Source organism: Amia ocellicauda, chromosome 4 (assembly GCF_036373705.1).
Source record: "Amia ocellicauda isolate fAmiCal2 chromosome 4, fAmiCal2.hap1, whole genome shotgun sequence".
Taxonomy (NCBI): domain Eukaryota; kingdom Metazoa; phylum Chordata; class Actinopteri; order Amiiformes; family Amiidae; genus Amia; species Amia ocellicauda.
This window is the reverse complement of record NC_089853.1, coordinates 7,524,270-7,539,794: the sequence shown is the minus strand read 5'-3', so window position 1 is coordinate 7,539,794 and position 15,525 is coordinate 7,524,270. Positions and strand designations below refer to the sequence as shown.

At 51.2% G+C, this 15,525-nt stretch overlaps 1 protein-coding gene across 1 annotated transcript in view; it reads left to right on the top strand.

Annotated features, from left to right (window-relative positions):
- gas2a (growth arrest-specific 2a) overlaps positions 1–15,525 on the top strand; it is a 36,805-nt gene that overhangs the window by 16,454 nt on the left and 4,826 nt on the right. The window contains exons 5-7 of the mRNA XM_066700796.1: positions 4,926–4,989; positions 9,920–10,067; positions 10,633–10,740. Coding sequence (XP_066556893.1) covers positions 4,926–4,989; positions 9,920–10,067; positions 10,633–10,740 — 320 coding nt within the window. The remainder of the gene's footprint in view (positions 1–4,925; positions 4,990–9,919; positions 10,068–10,632; positions 10,741–15,525) is intronic.

Genomic DNA, 15,525 nt, shown 5'->3' with positions numbered 1-15,525 from the left:
GGTGGAGGGCACGGTGAAAATACACAACAGACACGGACTTCAATATAAAAATTGCTTTTTATGCTTCTTTTTGTTTCCTTTTTATTTTTCCTTCCTCCCCCTCCTCCTCCTCCTCCTCCTCCCCCTCCTCTCTTCTCTTCGCTGGGGGGAGCCCAGTGTCGGCCGCTTTACTGGAGAGAAACAAAATCAAAATCAATTGACAGATGTCCCGAGACTCGGACAAGGTGGAGCTTCTCTCTTCTCTGCATGCTGTGTGCGTGGCGTGTCCATCTTTCGCCCCCCGTATCTCTGCTGTGGCGTCCCCATGCTAGACACTGTGTTCTTCACATCACGAGCACCCTTCACTTCACCCTTCACTTGTGTTACTGTCCACGGCCCTCAGTGAAGGAATGCATTCTCACCTTTAGATCCACAGCATGTTGCCACACTAAAGCGGGGGGATGGTGGGGTTGGGGGTTAGCTTGGTTATCATAGCTCTGTGTTGTGTCATCACTTCTGGGGAATGCTGTTGGCTATGTTCTTATCACTTATCAGACATTTACACCAAGAGAGTAACACCCCTGCCCACCGTACACCCCTGTCCACCGTACACCGAGAGTAACACCCCTGCACTGTACACTGAGAGTAACACCCCTGCCCACCGTACACCAAGAGAGTAACACCCCTGCCCACCGTACACCCCTGTCCACTGTACACTGAGAGTAACACCCCTTCCCACCGTACACCGAGGGAGTTACACCCCTGCCCACCGTACACCGAGAGAGTAACACCCCTGCCCACCGCACACCGAGAGAGTAACACCCCTGCCCACCGTACACCCCTGTCCACTGTACACTGAGAGTAACACCCCTTCCCACCGTACACCGAGGGAGTTACACCCCTGCCCACCGTACACCGAGAGTAACACCCCTGCACTGTACACTGAGAGTAACACCCCTTCCCACCGTACACCGAGGGAGTTACACCCCTGTCCACCGTACACCGAGAGTAACACCCCTGCCCACCGTACACCCCTGTCCACTGTACACTGAGAGTAACACCCCTGCCCACCGTACACCAAGAGAGTAACACCCCTGCCCACCGTACACCCCTGTCCACTGTACACTGAGAGTAACACCCCTTCCCACCGTACACCGAGGGAGTTACACCCCTGCCCACCGTACACCGAGAGAGTAACACCCCTGCCCACCGTACACCCCTGTCCACTGTACACTGAGAGTAACACCCCTGTCCACTGTACACTGAGAGTAACACCCCTGCCCACTGTACACCGAGAGAGTAACACCCCTGCCCACCGTACACCCCTGTCCACTGTACACTGAGAGTAACACCCCTGTCCACCGTACACCGAGAGTAACACCCCTGTCCACCGTACACCGAGAGAGTTACACCCCTGCCCACCGTACACCCCTGTCCACTGTACACTGAGAGTAACACCCCTGTCCACTGTACACCGAGAGTAACACCCCTTCCCACCGTACACCGAGGGAGTTACACCCCTGCCCACCGTACACCGAGAGAGTAACACCCCTGCCCACCGCACACCGAGAGAGTTACACCCCTGCCCACCGTACACCCCTGTCCACTGTACACTGAGAGTAACACCCCTGTCCACTGTACACCGAGAGTAACACCCCTTCCCACCGTACACCGAGGGAGTTACACCCCTGCCCACCGTACACCGAGAGAGTAACACCCCTGCCCACCGCACACCGAGAGAGTAACACCCCTGCCCACCGCACACCGAGAGAGTAACACCCCTGCCCACCGTACACCCCTGTCCACTGTACACCGAGAGTAACACCCCTTCCCACCGTACACCGAGGGAGTTACACCCCTGCCCACCGTACACCGAGAGAGTAACACCCCTGCCCACCGTACACCCCTGTCCACTGTACACTGAGAGTAACACCCCTGCACTGTACACTGAGAGTAACACCCCTGTCCACCGTACACCGAGAGTAACACCCCTGTCCACCGTACACCGAGAGAGTTACACCCCTGCCCACCGTACACCCCTGTCCACTGTACACTGAGAGTAACACCCCTGTCCACTGTACACCGAGAGTAACACCCCTTCCCACCGTACACCGAGGGAGTTACACCCCTGCCCACCGTACACCGAGAGAGTAACACCCCTGCCCACCGCACACCGAGAGAGTTACACCCCTGCCCACCGTACACCCCTGTCCACTGTACACTGAGAGTAACACCCCTGTCCACTGTACACCGAGAGTAACACCCCTTCCCACCGTACACCGAGGGAGTTACACCCCTGCCCACCGTACACCGAGAGAGTAACACCCCTGCCCACCGCACACCGAGAGAGTAACACCCCTGCCCACTGTACACCCCTGTCCACTGTACACCGAGAGTAACACCCCTTCCCACCGTACACCGAGGGAGTTACACCCCTGCCCACCGTACACCGAGAGAGTAACACCCCTGCCCACCGTACACCCCTGTCCACTGTACACTGAGAGTAACACCCCTGTCCACTGTACACTGAGAGAAACACCCTTGCCCACTGTACACCGAGAGAGTAACACCCCTGCCCACCGTACACCCCTGTCCACTGTACACTGAGAGTAACACCCCTGTCCACCGTACACCGAGAGTAACACCCCTGTCCACCGTACACCGAGAGTAACACCCCTGTCCACTGTACACCGAGAGTAACACCCCTGTCCACCGTACACCCCTGTCCACTGTACACTGAGAGTAACACCCCTGTCCACTGTACACTGAGAGTAACACCCCTGCCCACCGTACACCGAGAGAGTAACACCCCTGCCCACCGTACACCCCTGCCCACCGCACACCGAGAGAGTAAAACCCCTGCCCACCGCACACTGAGAGAGTAACACCCTTGCCCACCGTACACCGAGAGAGTAACACCCCTGCCCACCGTACACCCCTGCCCACCGCACACCGAGAGAGTAACACCCCTGCCCACCGTACACCCCTGTCCACTGTACACTGAGAGTAACACCCCTGTCCACTGTACACCCCTGTCCACTGTACACTGAGAGTAACACCCCTGTCCACTGTACACTGAGAGTAACACCCCTGCCCACCGTACACCGAGAGAGTAACACCCCTGCCCACCGTACACCGAGAGAGTAACACCTCTGCCCACCGTACACCCCTGTCCACTGTACACTGAGAGTAACACCCCTGTCCACCGTACACCGAGAGTAACACCCCTGTCCACTGTACACCGAGAGTAACACCCCTGCCCACCGTACACCGAGAGAGTAACACCCCTGCCCACCGTACACCCCTGCCCACCGCACACCGAGAGAGTAAAACCCCTGCCCACCGCACACCGAGAGAGTAACACCCCTGCCCACCGTACACCCCTGTCCACTGTACACTGAGAATAACACCCCTGTCCACCGTACACTGAGAGTAACACCCCTGTCCACCGTACACCGAGAGAGTAACACCCCTGCCCACCGTACACCGAGAGAGTAACACCCCTGCCCACCGTACACCGAGAGAGTGACATCCCTGCCCACCGTACACCCCTGTCCACCGTACACCGAGAGAGTAACACCCCTGTCCACCGTACACTGACAGTGACAACCCTGCCCACCGTACACCGAGAGAGTAACACCCCTGCCCACCGTACACCGAGAGAGTAACACCCTTGTCCACCGTACACCCCTGTCCACTGTACACTGAGAGTAACACCCCTGTCCACCGTACACCGAGAGTAACACCCCTGCCCACCGTACACCGAGAGAGTAACACCCCTGCCCACCGTACACCCCTGTCCACTGTACACTGAGAGTAACACCCCTGCCCACCGTACACCGAGAGAGTAACACCCCTGCCCACCGTACACCGAGAGAGTAACACCCCTGTCCACCGTACACCCCTGTCCACTGTACACTGAGAGTAACACCCCTGCCCACCGTACACCCCTGTCCACTGTACACTGAGAGTAACACCCCTGCCCACCGTACACCGAGAGAGTAACACCCCTGCCCACCATACACCGAGAGAGTAACACCCCTGCCCACCGTACACCCCTGTCCACCGTACACCGAGAGTAACACCCCTGTCCACCGTACACCGAGAGTAACACCCCTGTCCACTGTACACCGAGAGTAACACCCCTGCCCACCGTACACCGAGAGAGTAACACCCCTGCCCACCGTACACCCCTGCCCACCGCACACCGAGAGAGTAACACCCCTGCCCACCGTACACCCCTGTCCACTGTACACTGAGAGTAACACCCCTGTCCACCGTACACTGAGAGTAACACCCCTGTCCACCGTACACCGAGAGTAACACCCCTGCCCACCATACACCGAGAGAGTAACACCCCTGCCCACCGTACACCGAGAGAGTAACACCCCTGCCCACCGTACACCGAGAGAGTAACACCCCTGTCCACCGTACACTGACAGTGACACCTTGCCCACAGCCCCTCTCCCTCTGTGCCGGCGATCCACTTATTAATACCAGGTGTCTGGTGTCCCGCTTCATTGCAAGACACACCAGAGATAATATGCAGAAAGTGCAGACTTTGTCGTTTTATGACGCTGTTCTTCATTTGCTCAACCGCTGGTTTGTGCTGGTTGGGAACAGGAGTGTGTTCAGTTTACAGGCATGTCCGGTTCTGCATCCTTCAGCCACACACACTTCAGCAACAGGTTGTTTCTTCTAAAATGTTATTTACACAAACCAAAATCATGATCTGTCTTTATTTATTCATGTACATATTCATTTATTTTAACATTTTAATGTGCTCATTTCAAAAGTGCATCCTGTGTATGAAACACTAAATACACTCATAGGCAGATCCTGCAGCTTAGTGTCGCCCTCCCAACACCAGGTCAGCTGGGATTTCGAATCGGATGTTGGTTCTAACTCTTTTTTTTTTTATCTTTTATTATTGTGTCCTTCGACAGTTCTTCACAAACAGCCCAGGGAAGTCTGTCTCTGCCTGCTGGAACTGGGAAGAATAGCATCTAGGTGAGAGAAGCGTTTCTACAGCACTTACTGTGTGCCTATGGCAGGAGAGTGAGAGCCCCTTCTCGGGAGAAACGCCAGCGTGGAATTCCACCATGGTCGCCAGATTGAGTAGGAAAAGGAATTGATTTTGCCAAAATGCAACCAAATAACTCTAGTTTTCTAAACACCTTCCTCTTCAAATGTCAGTCGAGAGAGAGAGAGAGGTTAAACCTATTATTTTTTTAATCATTCTCTGTCTTTCTTTATTTCCTTTAGTAATTTATTTTGAATGCAGGGGAAACAAAATATGGGGGAAATATATTTCCCCCATGTTTTGTTTCCCCTGCATTCAAAATAAATTACTCTCAGCAAAGTTGTTCTTAGGTTTAAGCTGTGTGGGAAATTAAAGGGTTAAACTGTTCTATATGTACTTTATTATTATTATTATTTTAATAATTCTCTGTTTTTCTTTATTTCCTTCAACCAAACAAGCTCTCTTCTTTTAGCACAAATGTATACAGTAGCATCAGGATTCCCTGTTTATAAATGTGCAGTTGTTGTGATTAGAAAAACAGCTGAGCATCGACCTCCGCTGGCGCTTTACAGGGCAGTGGCGGCTGAGGAGGAAAGAGAGAGAGTGAAAAATAAAGCAAATGACAAAGAGAAAGACAGTGATCCAGATTTTTAAGAGTTAAATATTGATGTTTTCCACACCGTTCCTAGTTCGGACAGACATGCCCCGGCCAACCCCATCTGGCCTCCAGGTGTCCACACGTCTGCCCTTAATGCGGTTGGCTTGCGGTGGATCTATAAACCCTGCGATAAAAAGTTTTCGCAATAAAAGGACGACAGACACAAACACAGACTGGGGGGGTGGGCAGGTTCTCGGAATATGCCTGCTGTTTGTTTTCCTCGGCCTCGTGTCGTCCCGTAATCCCTGACGCGGGAGTTTAAAATGTGCCCTCAGACTGTGATTCACTGAGATTGTTAATCATCACCGTGTAAATTAGAGCCTCTGCAGGGGTGAGTGCTGTGGTCTCGCTGACCCGCCCACCTTCGCATCAGAAAAGTCCACAATTCAGATTTGTTGCGGTGCTATGAGAGAATAAAGATCAGGAGAGGTACGCTGCGTTCCCCTTTGTGTGCGGCGACCTCTCTCCACAGCCTGCGTCCCAATTAAGACTCACCTGCTGTGACAAACTGATCTCTCCTCAGGGTTGTCTTGTGTGTGCGCTGAGTGCGTGTCTGTATTCCTGTGTGTACGACTGTGTGTGTGCGTGTCTGTATTCCTGTGTGTATGACTGTGTGTGTGCGTGTCTGTATTCCTGTGTGTATGACTGTGTGTGTGTGTGTGTCTGTATTCCTGTGTGTACTACGTGTGTGTGCCTGTATTCCTGTGTGTACGACTGTGTGTGTGTGTCTGTATTCCTGTGTGTACGACTGTGTGTGTGTGTGTGTGTCTGTATTCCTGTGTGTACGACTGTGTGTGTGTGTCTGTATTCCTGTGTGTACGACTACGTGTGTGTGTGTCTGTATTCCTGTGTGTATGACTGTGCGTGTGTGTGTGTGTGTGTGTCTGTATTCCTGTGTGTACGACTGTGTGTGTGCGTGTCTGTATTCCTGTGTGTATGACTGTGTGTGTGTGTGTCTGTATTCCTGTGTGTACGACTGTGTGTGTGTGTGTCTGTATTCCTGTGTGTACGACTGTGTGTGTGTGTGTCTGTATTCCTGTGTGTATGACTGTGTGTGAGTGTCTGTATTCCTGTGTGTACGACTACGTGTGTGCGTGTCTGTATTCCTGTGTGTACGACTGTGCGTGTGTGTATGTATGTGCGTGTCTGTATTCCTGTGTGTATGATTGTGTGTGTGTGTGTGTGTGTGTGTCTGTATTCCTGTGTGTACGACTGTGTGTGTGTGTGTCTGTATTCCTGTGTGTACGACTGTGTGTGTGTGTGTCTGTATTCCTGTGTGTACGACTGTGTGTGTGTGTGTCTGTATTCCTGTGTGTATGACTGTGTGTGAGTGTCTGTATTCCTGTGTGTACGACTACGTGTGTGTGTGTCTGTATTCCTGTGTGTACGACTGTGTGTGTGTGTGTCTGTATTCCTGTGTGTATGATTGTGTGTGTGTGTGTGTGTGTCTGTATTCCTGTGTGTACGACTGTGTGTGTGTGTGTCTGTATTCCTGTGTGTATGACTGTGTGTGAGTGTCTGTATTCCTGTGTGTACGACTACGTGTGTGTGTGTCTGTATTCCTGTGTGTACGACTGTGTGTGTGCGTGTCTGTATTCCTGTGTGTACGACTGTGCGTGTGTGTATGTATGTGCGTGTCTGTATTCCTGTGTGTATGATTGTGTGTGTGTGTGTGTGTGTGTGTCTGTATTCCTGTGTGTACGACTGTGTGTGTGTGTGTCTGTATTCCTGTGTGTATGACTGTGTGTGAGTGTCTGTATTCCTGTGTGTACGACTACGTGTGTGTGTGTCTGTATTCCTGTGTGTACGACTGTGTGTGTGTGTGTCTGTATTCCTGTGTGTATGACTGTGTGTGAGTGTCTGTATTCCTGTGTGTACGACTACGTGTGTGTGTGTCTGTATTCCTGTGTGTACGACTACGTGTGTGTGTGTCTGTATTCCTGTGTGTACGACTACGTGTGTGTGTGTCTGTATTCCTGTGTGTACGACTGTGTGTGTGTCTGTATTCCTGTGTGTATGACTGTGTGTGTGTGTGTGTGTGTGTCTGTATTCCTGTGTGTACGACTGTGTGTGTGTGTCTGTATTCCTGTGTGTACGACTACGTGTGTGTGTGTCTGTATTCCTGTGTGTATGACTGTGTGTGTGTGTGTGTCTGTATTCCTGTGTGTACGACTGTGTGTGTGCGTGTCTGTATTCCTGTGTGTATGACTGTGTGTGTGTGTGTCTGTATTCCTGTGTGTACTACGTGTGTGTGCCTGTATTCCTGTGTGTACGACTGTGTGTGTGTGTGTGTGTCTGTATTCCTGTGTGTATGACTGTGTGTGTGTCTGTATTCCTGTGTGTACGACTACGTGTGTGTGTGTCTGTATTCCTGTGTGTACGACTACGTGTGTGTGTGTCTGTATTCCTGTGTGTACGACTACGTGTGTGTGTGTCTGTATTCCTGTGTGTACGACTGTGTGTGTGTCTGTATTCCTGTGTGTATGACTGTGTGTGTGTGTGTGTGTGTGTCTGTATTCCTGTGTGTACGACTGTGTGTGTGTGTGTCTGTATTCCTGTGTGTACGACTGTGTGTGTGTGTGTGTGTCTGTATTACTGTGTGTACGACTGTGTGTGTGTGTCTGTATTCCTGTGTGTACGACTACGTGTGTGTGTGTCTGTATTCCTGTGTGTATGACTGTGCGTGTGTGTGTGTGTGTGTCTGTATTCCTGTGTGTACGACTGTGTGTGTGCGTGTCTGTATTCCTGTGTGTATGACTGTGCGTGTGTGTGTGTGTGTGTGTGTGTCTGTATTCCTGTGTGTACGACTGTGTGTGTGTGTATGTATGTGCGTGTCTGTATTCCTGTGTGTATGATTGTGTGTGTGTGTGTGTGTGTGTGTCTGTATTCCTGTGTGTATGACTGTGTGTGAGTGTCTGTATTCCTGTGTGTACGACTACGTGTGTGTGTGTCTGTATTCCTGTGTGTACGACTGTGTGTGTGTGTGTCTGTATTCCTGTGTGTATGACTGTGTGTGAGTGTCTGTATTCCTGTGTGTACGACTACGTGTGTGTGTGTCTGTATTCCTGTGTGTACGACTGTGTGTGTGTCTGTATTCCTGTGTGTACGACTGTGTGTGTGTGTCTGTATTCCTGTGTGTACGACTGTGTGTGTGTGTGTGTGTGTCTGTATTCCTGTGTGTACGACTGTGTGTGTGTGTCTGTATTCCTGTGTGTACGACTACGTGTGTGTGTGTCTGTATTCCTGTGTGTACGACTGTGTGTGTGTCTGTATTCCTGTGTGTACGACTACGTGTGTGTGTGTCTGTATTCCTGTGTGTACGACTGTGTGTGTGTGTCTGTATTCCTGTGTGTACGACTACGTGTGTGTGTGTGTCTGTATTCCTGTGTGTACGACTGTGTGTGTGTGTCTGTATTCCTGTGTGTACGACTACGTGTGTGTGTGTCTGTATTCCTGTGTGTATGACTGTGTGTGTGTGTGTGTGTCTGTATTCCTGTGTGTACGACTGTGTGTGTGTGTCTGTATTCCTGTGTGTACGACTACGTGTGTGTGTGTCTGTATTCCTGTGTGTATGACTGTGTGTGTGTGTGTGTGTGTGTCTGTATTCCTGTGTGTACGACTGTGTGTGTGTGTGTCTGTATTCCTGTGTGTATGAGTGTGTGTGTGTGCGTGCGCACGTGTGTGTGTGTAGGGGGGAGACAGTGCATCTCTCCTTGCTGCTCTGAGATGTACGGCCTGCTCAGACCAGGAGGAAGTGGAGATGAGGCCTGGGGGTTGGTGGTGGGCAGTGTGTGGCATGTCAGCCAGGCCGGGGTCTTTATTAAACCCTGCTGCCGTGACGCACTGCGTTCCAGAGATCGATCTCAGATCTCCTGTGAACGGCCACTTCCCTGACAGAGACAGCACTGCGGGGGAGCACCTCATCTGTTACCTATCGAGATCTGTCAGCAGCCGATTGTGTGTGTCCTGCTCTCTTGCTCAATTAGTTAATTTATCAATTAACCAATGAAATAAGCACACGATTTCCTCTAAACCTGATGTATGTAGCGAGAGACTAACTTTAAAAAAGCCTTCGTATCGCGGGTTAGCTCTGCACACCGGGTTCACCTGGGCTCAGGAGCTCCGGCTCCATAAACGACGCAGATGTGTCTTTAGTTTGTTCTTTCTTTCTTTCTTTCTTTCTTTCTTTCTTTTTTCTTCTGGTTCTTTAACTGCCCTCGAGGCGCACAGTGACGAGGCCGTGTCTGTGTTGAGCGCAGGTACAAAGTGGAGCCCCCCGGGCTGATCAAGCTGGAGAAGGAGATCGAGCAGGAGGAGACGGCACCCCTGCCCCCCCCCTCGCCGGTGTCCCCCTCCCCCACCAAGTCCCCGGCCAGAAGGAGCACCGGGAAGCTGCTGGACGACGCGGTGAGTCCCGGACACATCCCCCCCGCGGTGCCCCGTCAGAGGGACAAGACCTGTAAAACTGCGATGATGTGAATGTGACACACAAACTCACACACTCTCACTCTCTCACACACACACACTCTATCTCACACACTCTCTCACACACACACACTCTCACTCTCACTCACACACTCTCACTCTCTCACACACACTCTCTCTCACTCTCACTCTCACACACACACTCTCACTCTCACTCACACACACTCTCTCACACACACACACTCTCACTCACTCACACACTCTCACTCTCTCACACACACTCTCTCTCACTCTCACTCTCACACACACACTCTCACTCTCTCACTCACACACTCTCACTCTCTCACACACACACTCTCACTCTCTCACTCACACACTCTCACTCTCTCACACACACACACACTCTCACTCACACACTCTCACTCTCACTCACTCACACACACACTCTCACTCACACACTCTCACTCTCTCACACACACACTCTCTCTCACTCTCAATCTCACACACACAGCCCCCGCCCCCTGTTGTAAAGTATATCCCGTTGCAGGTGAAGCACATTGCCGAGGACCCCCCCTGCAAGTGTCCCAACACGTTCTGTGTGGAGAGGCAGTCTCAGGGCCGCTACCGCGTCGGGGAGAAGATCCTGTTCATCCGGGTGAGTCTGCGCTCGGGTCAACCTGGGGGGCCGCAGCTCTGTGTAAATGTGTGTGTCCTCCGGTCCGTGTCCAGGCAGGGGGCCTCACTTCGGTTAAAAGCCCCTTCCGACAGGGGGCCCATATTTTAGGCGCTGCCCGGTTAAGACGTCGCCCTGACGGTCTCAGACACAGCCGGCACCCACATGGCATCGAGGGTTTACTGGGAGACCCTGACCCTTGAGGCCCGTTCCCTCCATCGCTCCCATCTCTGATTCCTGCCTGGGTCTGGCCCGGACCGCAGCCGAGCAGAACTTGATCCCTGCCTGGGTCTGGTCGAGGAATGGCCGCTGTGTCGAGGGCTCGGGACTCGTGCCAGTTGCTCAGTCGCTCGGCGCTCATCCTGCCCGGCAGGAACTCGATAGCTGCGGTTTCACACCGGCTGCACAGAGCCGCAGGGCAGGAAGTCTCTGCTGACCGAGCGAGAGAGAGAGAGTGTCTGCAGGAATCAGGGACGAATCAGCCACGAATGTTGTGAATCCAGTGCAGAGCTGTGATTGTGTGTGTGTGTGCGTCTGCAAGTGCATGTGTCTGTGTGTGTTTGTGTGTGTGTCTTGTGTGTATCGTGTGTGTGTGTGTGTGTGTGATTGAGTGTGTTGTGTGATTGAATGTGTGATTGTGTGTGTTTGTGTGAGTGTGTTTATGTTTGTGTGAGTGTGTGTGAGTGTGTGTTTGTGTGAGTGTATATGTGTGTGTGTTTGTGTGAGTGTATGTGTTTGTTTGTGTGAGTGTCTGTGAGTGTGTGAGTGTGTGTGTGTGTTTGTGTGAGTGTCTGTGAGTGTGTGAGTGTGTGTGTGTTTGTGTGAGTGTATGTGTTTATGTGTGTGTGTTTGTGTGAGTGTATGTGTTTGTTTGTGTGAGTGTCTGTGAGTGTCTGTGAGTGTTTGTGTGAGTGTATATGTGTGTGTGTGAGTGTATGTGTTTATGTGTGTGTGATTGAGTGTGTGTTTGTGTGAGTGTGTGTGAGATTAACAGAATAAACAAGCTGCCACTATAAGGAGCAGATCTCTGTCTTAATTAGCGCTGCTCGTTATGAGTCGCACGGGCGCTGTAGTGCAGCAGAAGCTCGGCTCCGAGGCGCCGCAGCGCCGGCCAGTTCTCTCCGCGTCTTCGGGGACCGCGGTTGCTTGGCAACGTGCGGCGAGCCTTTGGATGTGATGGAGAGAGAGATGAAGCCTTCCGCTCCTCACTGACAGGACACCTGTACCCCACAGCACCGCACTACTATACAATAATACACAATAATACACACACTGAGCCTGCAGTGAAACACGACACGGATTTAACACAGTATCTCTCATTAGTGCGGAATGTGCGGATTGCGGTGGGTGGGGGTGCGTTATGAACTGGAGACAAATTCTTTCCCTCCTCCCACATCTAATTTCTCACTTCTGAACCTCCTGCTGGTCTGGGGCTCGTGTGTGTGTGCTGGGTGTGTGTGTGTATGTGTGTATGTGTGTATGTGTGTGGGTGTGTGTGTGTGCTGGGTGTGTGTGTGTGTGTGTGTGTGTGTGTGTGTGTGTGCTGGGTGTGTGTGTGTGTGTGTGTGTGTGTGTGTGTGTCTGTGCTGGGTGTGTATGAGTGTGTGTGTGTATGTATGAGTGTGAGTGTGTCTGTGCTGGGTGTGTGTGTGTGTCTGTGCTGGGTATGTGTGTGTGTGTGTGTGTATGAGTGTGTGTGTGTGTGTGTGTCTGTGCTGGGTGTGTGTGTGTATGAGTATGAGTGTGTGTGTGTGTGTGTGTGTGTGTATGAGTGTGTGTGAGTGTGTGTGTGTGTGTGTGTGTGTGTGTCTGTGCTGGGTGTGTGTGTGTGTAAGTATGAGTGTGTGTGTGTGTGTGTGTATGAGTATGAGTGTGTGTGTGTGTGTGTGTGTGTGTGTATGAGTGCTGGGTGTGTGTGTGTGTGTGTGTATGAGTATGAGTGTGTGTGTGAGTGTGTGTGTGTGGGGGGGCACAGAGACGTTGTCATGGCAGCAGCTGGAGATGGGAGGCATCCTGGGAGATTCGTCACGTGACTGCAGAGGGCACGGGGCGGGGGGGGAGGGTTGCAACAGGTCTGAGAGGAGAGGAGAGGAGAGGAGAGGAGAGGAGAGCCCATGGCAGGGGGAGGCCTGGGGGGAGTTTGAGGATTAATAAACCAAACCCTCTGAAATGAGAAACAACACACATACTGACACACATACTGTACTGCACCTCTGTGTGTTTCTGTGCCTGTGTGTATGAGCGTGTGGTCCTGTGTTTTAATCAGAGGACGCTGTAGAAGAATGCAGCCCAGTGTTCCTGATGGACAGACAATGTGCGAATCCAGCGGCTCTCACTCCGGCTGGTGTACTGGTGTGATGGACACACCTGCAGAGCTGGGAGAGGTGTGGAGCTCAGCGATGTGTAGGACACTGTGCCTCAGGATCAGTGCGATCCTGCTCCTCTCCCCCTCAGGGGTCGGCCAGCGGCGGGTCGGTGTCAGGGAGTGTTTCTCCAGAGATTCGGTGAATAATATCACTCACGGCAGCCTGGTGAGCAGCAGGACGACAAGAGGAGCGCCCACGGCCACCGCCTGCTCATGTATCGATCCCTTAAACAGTCCATTACTCCTCCGCAGCGCCTTCACACACTGAGAAACTCGTCTCGGGTTCACAGAGCTCACTTTTTACTACTGGGGGTCAGAAGTCGTACAGTATGAGAGTCACAAGCCTCTGGAAGTGAGTGCATCAGAGAAATCAACAAGTTTCCAGAATTAGACTCTGGGAGGCTTACAGATCGCACACAAAGACTGGATTCAAGCTCAGTGTTTTATCTCAATATAAAACACAAAGTTGTGTCACTATTTGCTCCATGTTTAACCCGTGCCTGTATGTCCAGTGTATCTCATGAACAGAGACAATCACAAGACCCGGCCCTCCTGGAGCCGCGGATAGTTTCCCGTGTGAAATATGTCAGACAAGTCTCTCTCTCTCTCTCTCTCTCTCTCTCTCTCTCTCTCTCTCCCGACTGCACCCCCGTCTTTATCAGAAACTGCGACGTTTTCATTTCTGATTTCAGCCGAACCACGAGCTGTTTGTCACTGCAGGAACATAAATTAATTTATTCTAATTACAAAAACCCATGTAAGCCATCACGCCGGAGTTGCAGTGCCTAATTACCTGTCTAAGCAGGGAAATGAGGCGGCGCAAATATTTGAGGCGCTTCATCCCGAGTCCGTAGCGCCATCGTGTGGTGGAAAGTGACTCTGCACTCAGAAGTGTTGTTAGATTGTGCTCCAACACACAAACACGCACAGAAGTTGCTGTATCTATATCTATACTTATACCTATACCTATAAATATATCTCTGTCTCTATCTATATAAATATATCTCTATCTCTCTCTATATATATATTTATATCCCTATCTCTATCACTATCTCTATCCAGGCACTAAAAGTCTATTAATGGGCATTGTGTAAACAGGTCCCTGGGTTTTAGAATTTTCTTTCTTTTCATGTTTTTGTCGTCTCTTCGTGTCACTTGGCAACCAAGGCCATACGGTGCGGGGTTGTGGGTAGAGCGCTCCCCTCGCTTCGGGAAGATGCGGCCCTTTGTCACCGGCATGAATAACTGGAATCCAAGGATACTCTCAACGTGCGCTTCAATATTCAGCTCCGCGGCGTGAGTGTGTGTGGCATGAGAGGGTTTAGCAATCTGAATGGGTCAGGGGAGATTGTGCAGCTGCACCGCTGTGTTCTCTCTTAATTAAACACTTCCCAGCCGCACTGTTCTCCAGCCCGGCCTTTATTCTGTGTGTGTGTGTGTGTGTGTGTGTGTGTGTGTGTGTGTGTGTGTGTGTCTGTGTGTGTGAGGGGGGTTCATTTATGGAATGTGTTAATTATTATTCATCTACCTTTCATTATGTATTATTAATTGATTCATTTTGTGTGAAAGCATCGATTGCAACTGCGTCGGCTACTGGAGGCGACTGACTGAATGAGATGTATTTCCTGAAACAGAGGGTTGATCTGTTTCGAGATTTCAGGCGGTGAATTGTAGCAGCGGACAGGAGGTCAAGAAAACTCATCTCAGCCTCGATGATAAAAACTCAGTTCATTCTCCCACACAATCTCATCCTCTCTGCATAAAATAATAATAATAAGGCATTTCAGAGAATTAGCTTATTCCAGTGGTCAATTGAAGATTGGGGTTGTGTAATGATGTTTTTACTACAGTATTACACTTAATTTATCAGGGTGTGTGTGTGTGTGTCTGTCTCTCTGTTATTCTTCTTCTGTGTCTATGTAGTGTGCGTGTGTGTGTATGTGCATGACAGAACAGACTGGCTGAGGGGGACGCAGCGCTGGGGTCTGGGTCTGCGACGGGAGGAGGGGGACGCAGCGGATAATCTTTAGGAATCGAGGCGTTGCGTTCTGGTTCAGAGTGGCGCTGTTTTCACATGGCCATGGCTGCCAGTGTGCCTGTGGACCGGGTCGTCTTATAATGATGTGACTCCTATTGATTCCCATCACAGAGATCCCAGCAAAGGGACTTAATTGGGCAGCTTGTTAAAAAAAAATACAATGATCATAAAAAAATGAAAACCTCTTTAAAAGAAATATCCACTCAGGCGTTTTTTTAATGACACAACTTCTGAATTCGCTGTAAAACGAAATTATATGAGTGTGTGTCTGTGCCTGAGTGTGAGTGAGTTTGTGTCGTGTGTGTGTGTGTGTCGTGTGTGTGAGTTTGTGTCGTGTGTGTGTGTGTCGTGTGTGTGTCGTGTG